At 34.5% G+C, this 7,500-nt stretch overlaps 1 protein-coding gene across 6 annotated transcripts in view; it reads right to left on the reverse strand.

Annotated features, from left to right (window-relative positions):
- Nucleotides 1–7,500, reverse strand: part of trim3b (tripartite motif containing 3b) — a 76,478-nt gene that overhangs the window by 33,850 nt on the left and 35,128 nt on the right. For 3 of the 6 annotated variants that reach the window (XM_061931337.2, XM_061931338.2, XM_061931341.1), the window contains exon 4: nt 2,872–3,193. In XM_061931337.2, coding sequence (XP_061787321.1) covers nt 2,872–3,193 — 322 coding nt within the window. Of the gene's footprint in view, nt 1–2,871; nt 3,194–7,500 lie in introns of those variants that run through there. The other 3 variants (XM_072912606.1, XM_072912607.1, XM_061931340.2) reach the window with 2 other exon arrangements.

A 7,500-nucleotide genomic window follows, 5' to 3' on the forward strand; every position in this document is an offset into this window, starting at 1 on the left:
ACATGAAGCAACATGACATGACGCAACATGACATGACCCAACATGACATGATCCAACATGACATGACGCAACATGATTTGGCGCAACATGACATTTCGCATCAGGACATGGCCCAACATGAAATGATGCAATGTGACATGGCGCAACATGACATGATGCAACACAGCATGACTCAACATGGCATGACGCAACATGACATGACGCAACATGACATGACTCAACATGGCATGACGCAACGTGACATGACGCAACATGACATGGCGTAACATGTCATGACGTAACATGACATGACCCAACACAACATGACCCAACACGACATGACACAACTTGACATGACACAACATGACATGACACAACATGACATGATGCAACATAACATGACTCAACATGACATGGCGCAACATGACATGATGCAACACAACATGACTCAACATGGCATGACGCAACATGACATGACGCAACATGACATGACGCAACATGACATGGCGTAACATGTCATGACGTAACATGACATGACCCAACACAACATGACCCAACACAACTTGACATGACACAAGATGACATGACACAACATGACATGATGCAACATGACATGACGCAACATGACATGACACAACATGACATGGCGCAACATGACATGACCCAACATGTCATGACCCAACACGATAACATGACATGACGCAGCATAACATGATGCAACATGGCATGACCCAACAAGACATGACGCAACATGACGTAACATGACATGATGCAACATTACATGACGCAACATGACATGACGCAACATGACATGACCCAACATGACATGACACAACATGTCATGACCCAACACGACATGACGCAACACGATAACATGACATGACGCAGCATAACATGATGCAACATGGCATGACCCAACAAGACATGACGCAACATGACGTAACATGACATGATGCAACATTACATGACGCAACATGACATGGCGCAACATGACATGACCCAACATGTCATGACCCAACAGGACATGATGCAACACGATAACATGACATGACGCAGCATAACATGATGCAACATGGCATGACCCAACAAGACATGACGCAACATGACGTAACATGACATGATGCAACATTACATGACGCAACATGACATGGCGCAACATGACATGACCCAACATGTCATGACCCAACAGGACATGATGCAACACGATAACATGACATGACGCAGCATAACATGATGCAACATGGCATGACCCAACAAGACACGACGCAACATGACGTAACATGACATGATGCAACATGACATGATGCAACATGACATGACGCAACATGACATGACCCAACATGTCATGACCAAACAGGACATGATGCAACACGATAACATGACATGACGCAGCATAACATGATGCAACATGGCATGACCCAACAAGACACGACGCAACATGACGTAACATGACATGATGCAACATGACATGACGCAACATGACATGACGCAACATGACATGACGCAACATGACATGACCCAACACGACATGACCCAACACGACATGACCCAACACGACATGACCCAACACGACATGACACAACATAACATGACGCAACATGACATGACGCAACATTACATAACGCAACATGACATGGCGTAACATATGACATCATGACATGACACAACATAACATGACACAACATGACATGATACAACATGACATGACACAACATAACATGACGCAACATGACATGACGCAACATTACATGACGCAACATGACATGGCGTAACATATGACATCATGACATGACACAACATAACATGACACAACATAACATGACTCAACATGGCATGACGCAACATGACATGACCCAACACGACATGACCCAACACGACATGACCCAACATGACATGACGCAACATGACATGACGCAACATTACATGACGCAACATGACATGGCGCAACATGACATGACGCAACACGACATGACGCAACATGACATGACGCAACACGACATGACCCAACATAACATGACTCAACTTGATATGACCAAACATGACAGGACGCAACATGTCATGACCCGACATGACATAACATGACATGACATGACGCAACATAACATGATGCAACATGGCATGACCGACGCAACATGACTCAACATGACATGAAGCAACATGGCATAACGCAACATGACATGACGTAAGATGACATGACACATCATGGCATGTTGCAACATGACTTGATGCAACATGACATGATGCATCATGACATAAAACACATGACATGACACAACATGACATGATGCAACATGACATTACCCAACATGACACAACATGACATGACGCATCATGACATGTTGCATCATGACATGACGCAACATGTCATGATGCAACATGTCATGACGCAACATGACATGATGCAACATGACATGATGCAACATGGCATGACGCAACATGAGATGACCCGACATGATATAACATGACATGACACAACATAACATGATGCAACATGACATGACGCAACATGACTCAACATGACATGACGCAACATGACTCAACATGGCATGACGCAACATGACATGACGTAACATGACATGACACAACATGACATGACACAACATGACATGACGCAACATGACATGATGCATCATGTCATGACACAACATGGCATGACACAACATGACATGACGCATCATGACATGACCCAACATGACATGACACAACATGACATGACACAACATGACATGACGCAACATGACATGATGCATCATGTCATGACACAACATGGCATGACACAACATGGCATGACACAACATGACATGACGCGTCATGACATGAGCACAACATGCTCATGTTGAGAACAGAATCCTGGCCCTCAAATGAAAGGGGCCAAGAAGTGGGTGGGGTCACCTGCTGTGAATGGCGTCCAGCTGCGTTCTGAGCTCCGCCTTCTGCTGCTCCACCACGTCGTGCAGCGGGACGGTGGTGTGCTCGCGGTGCTCCCCCTCTGTACAGTCCAGACACATGGCCGTCTCGCACGACTGGCAGTAGAACTCCATCACCTGCAGGAAGACAAAGTGGACCGTGGTGCTCGCCAGGTGGGTCAAAGTGTGACGCCCACCTTTCCTTCGTGGTTTGGACAGCTGAGAGGTTTCCCCGCCGCCGCCGCGCTGACCGACTCCAGCACGCTGCAGGCCTCCGGTCTGGAACACTCCGGGTCTCGCTGCAGGACCTGATCAGAAGTCAACTGTTGGTTATGTGATGATGATTGCAGCAGCTAAAAACATATGGAGAATCATGTGCCTGGCAATTGTTTCAGCTCAGGACGTTGAAGACCTATTAGGAATCATGATAAAGCTGCTACAAATGATTGATGGTATGTGCAGAGCTGTGGGCACTCGGGCTTATGTGGCTTTCTAAAGTAAATCACATATTGGATAACACCTTGGAGAAGCTTTCTGCTCTGCAAGACAAACGCATTATCAATTTGAAGACCAGAAATGGTCATTTTGAGTAAAACATTCAATTTTTTTTTGCTTTCTCAAACACAAATGTTCTAATCTGGATTTTAGCGAGGACAGTGCAGCAAAGAATCTCCAAATTCATTAACTGTTTTGCATGGATGAACACCTTTTGTTGGACTGACTGGCTGTGTTATCGCATAGATCGTGAGCCAAGCGACTCTTTGACGTAACCCACTCCCCACTCTTTCAAAGCTTCACCCCCTGCGGTGTGATGGACAACGGAGTAGCGCCACCTGGTGGCGTCATCTTCGGGCCGGAAGACCACCCCCCTCATTCCTTGTTGCAAGCATCAATTTTTGACTGATGGGATGTTTATATCTTCCGGTTTAGATGAAGAATCCATCATAATCCACAAGAATGTTTAAAAAAAATAAAAATTAAAAAAGGCGGTTTTTTTGTGTCTAAATTGGATGTCAAAGTTGACCAACTTGTGTGTTTATGTCCACAGCCTTCTACTACCCAGGTGAGAGGCATGATTTATAGTCTGGAATGAACTTTCACCAACTCGGAGGCGATGCAGCAGCTCAATAAGTCAACATAGCAGCATAAGCTCGTCAGCTCTCTGGGATCAATGCGTCGCTAAAAGTAGTTCCTCTGCGTCAGCGCTTATAATAATAATAACAATAATAATAATAATAATAATAATAATAATAATAATAATAATATTGCGAATACTCCAGTTCTTATTTGTTATTTTTTACGACTTAGAATGCATTAAAAAAGGGGATTGGGAATGACAAGCAAAATTCCTACTCTGTAAAAATGTATTTACTGGACTTTATTCTTTTTTTTCTTCTTCTTTGATGCGCCTGAAAGAGTGGCAGCACATCACAGAAGCTCCTTTGACTTCCTTCATTTTACTTGATTTTTGCTATTATTCTCAACTTTTCTTGCTTTTTTTCTATCACTTATCTTTTATTTTGTATAAAAAATGACTTATTATGTATAAAATATGACTTATTTTGTATAAAATATGACTTATGTACAAAATATGACTTATGCATAAAATTACTTATTTTGTATAAAATATGCCTTATTTTGTATAAAAAAATTACTTATGTATAAAATATGACTTATTTTGTATAAAATATGACTTATGTACAAAATATGACTAATGCATAAAATTACTTATTTTGTATAAAATATGCCTTATTTTGTATAAAATATGACTTATGTACAAAATATGACTTATTTTGTATAAAATATGACTTATGCATAAAATTACTTATTTTGTATAAAATATGACTTATTTTGTATAAATTATGACATGCATAACATATGACTTATTTTGTATAAAATATGACTTATTTTGTATAAAATATGACTTATTTTGTATAAAATATGACTTATGTATAAAATGACTTATTTTGTATAAAATATGACTTATGCATAAAATTACTTATTTTGTATAAAATATGACTTATGTATAAAATATGACTTATTTTGTATAAAATATGACATGCATAAAATATGACTTATTTTGTATAGAATATGACTTATTTTGTATAAAATATGACTTATTTTGTATAAAATATGACTTATGTATAAAATATTACTTTATGTAAAATATGACTTATTATGAATACAATACGACTTATTTTGTATAAAATATTACTTATTTTTTATAAAATATGACTTATGTATAAAATATGACTTATTTTGTATAAAATATGACTTATTATGTATAAAATATGACATGTATAAAATATGACTTATGTATAAAATATGACTTATTTTGTATAGAATATGACTTATGTATCAAATATGACTTATGTATAAAATGTGACTTATTTATAAATATGACTTATTTTGTATAAAATATGACTTATGTATAAAATATGATTTATGTACAAAATATGACTTATTTTGTATAAAATAGGACTTATGCATACAATTACTTATTTTGTATAAAATATGACTTATATATAAAATATGACTTATTTGTATAAAATATGACATGTATAAAATATGACTTATTTTGTATAGAATATGACTTATTTTGTATAAATATGACTTATTTTGTATAAAATATGACTTATGTATAAAATATTACTCTATATAAAATATGACATGTATAAAATGTGACTTATGTATAAATATGACTTATTTTGTACAAAATATGACTTATGTATAAAATATGACTTATGTACAAAATATGACTTATTTTGTATAAAATATGACTTATGCATAAAATTACTTATTTTGTATAAAATATGACTTATGTATAAAATATGACTTATCTTGTATAAAATATGACATGTATAAAATATGACTTATTTTGTATAGAATATGACTTATTTTGTATAAATATGACTTATTTTGTATAAAATATGACTTATGTATAAAATATTACTCTATATAAAATATGACTTATTATGAATACAATACGACTTATTTTGTATAAAATATGACTTATTTTGTATAGAATATGACTTATGTATAAAATATGATTTTGTATAAAATATGACTTATGTATAAAATATGACTTATTTTGTATAAAATATGACTTATTTTGTATAGAATATGACTTATGTATAAAATATGATTTTGTATAAAATATGACTTATGTATAAAATATGATTTTGTATAAAATATGACTTATGTATAAAATATGACTTATTTTGTATAAAATATGACTTATTTTGTATAGAATATGACTTATGTATAAAATATGATTTTGTATAAAATATGACTTATGTATAAAATATGATTTTGTATAAAATATGACTTATGTATAAAATATGACTTATTTTGTATAAAATATGACTTATTTTGTATAAAATATGACTTATGTATGAAATATGACTTATGTATAAAATATGACTTATTTTGTACAAAATATGACTTATGCATAAAATTACTTATTTTGTATAAAATATGACTTATTTTGTATAAAATATGACTTATTTTGTATAAAATATGACTTATGTATGAAATATGACTTATGTATAAAATATGACTTATTTTGTATAAAATATGACTTATGCATAAAATTACTTATTTTGTATAAAATATGACTTATTTTGTATAAAATATGACATGTATAAAATATGACTTATTTTGTATAGAATATGACTTATTTTGTATAAAATATGACTTATGTATAAAATATTACTTTATATAAAATATGACTTATTATGAATACAATACGACTTATTTTGTATAAAATATGACTTATTTTGTATAAAATATGACTTATGTATAAAATATGACTTATTTTGTATAGAAGATGACTTATGTATAAAATATTACTTTATATAAAATGTGACTTATGTATGAAATATGACTTATGTATAAAATATGACTTATTTTGTATAAAATATGACTTATGTATGAAATATGACTTATGTATAAAATATGACTTATTTTGTATAAAATATGACTTATGTATAAAATATGACTTTATTTTGTATAAAATATGACTTATGCATAAAATTACTTATTTTGTATAAAATATGACTTATTTTGTATAAAATATGACTTATGTATAAAATATGACTTATTATGTATAAAATATGACTTATGTATAAAATATGACTTTATTTTGTATACAATATGACTTCTTTTGTATCTTTTCCATAAACCACTAATTATGGTTCTTGGGCGTTTTTGTGTGTTTTTGTTACTTTTCTTTTTGGGCCTTTTTTTTGTGTTTGGCTTTGATGAGTTGAGCAGCGAGGAGCTGTTTGCACTCTCCTTGCCAGCGCTATGGGGATGACGGCCGGACATTCCCGAGGAACTACGGAAAAAAGCGCCGGGGATGCCGTGCCGGCACAACGATGAAGGAGCGGGGAAGGAAATTCAAGCCTGCAATTCCCTCTGTGCGGTCTTTGGCGATTTTGTTTTGTTTTTTGGAACAATTTCCCTTGTGGATCAATAAAGTTTGTCTAAGTCTAATTAAACACGATAAAAGAGGGCTTACAGTAATTGGAAGCAGTAGAAAATGGACAGAAGGATAGAACCTGTCGATGGTGCAATACCACAAATCACCACGGGGTGGCCTGCATGTCCCTCC

This window comes from Nerophis lumbriciformis, linkage group LG37, assembly GCF_033978685.3.
Source record: "Nerophis lumbriciformis linkage group LG37, RoL_Nlum_v2.1, whole genome shotgun sequence".
In the NCBI taxonomy this organism is placed as follows: Eukaryota; Metazoa; Chordata; class Actinopteri; order Syngnathiformes; family Syngnathidae; genus Nerophis; species Nerophis lumbriciformis.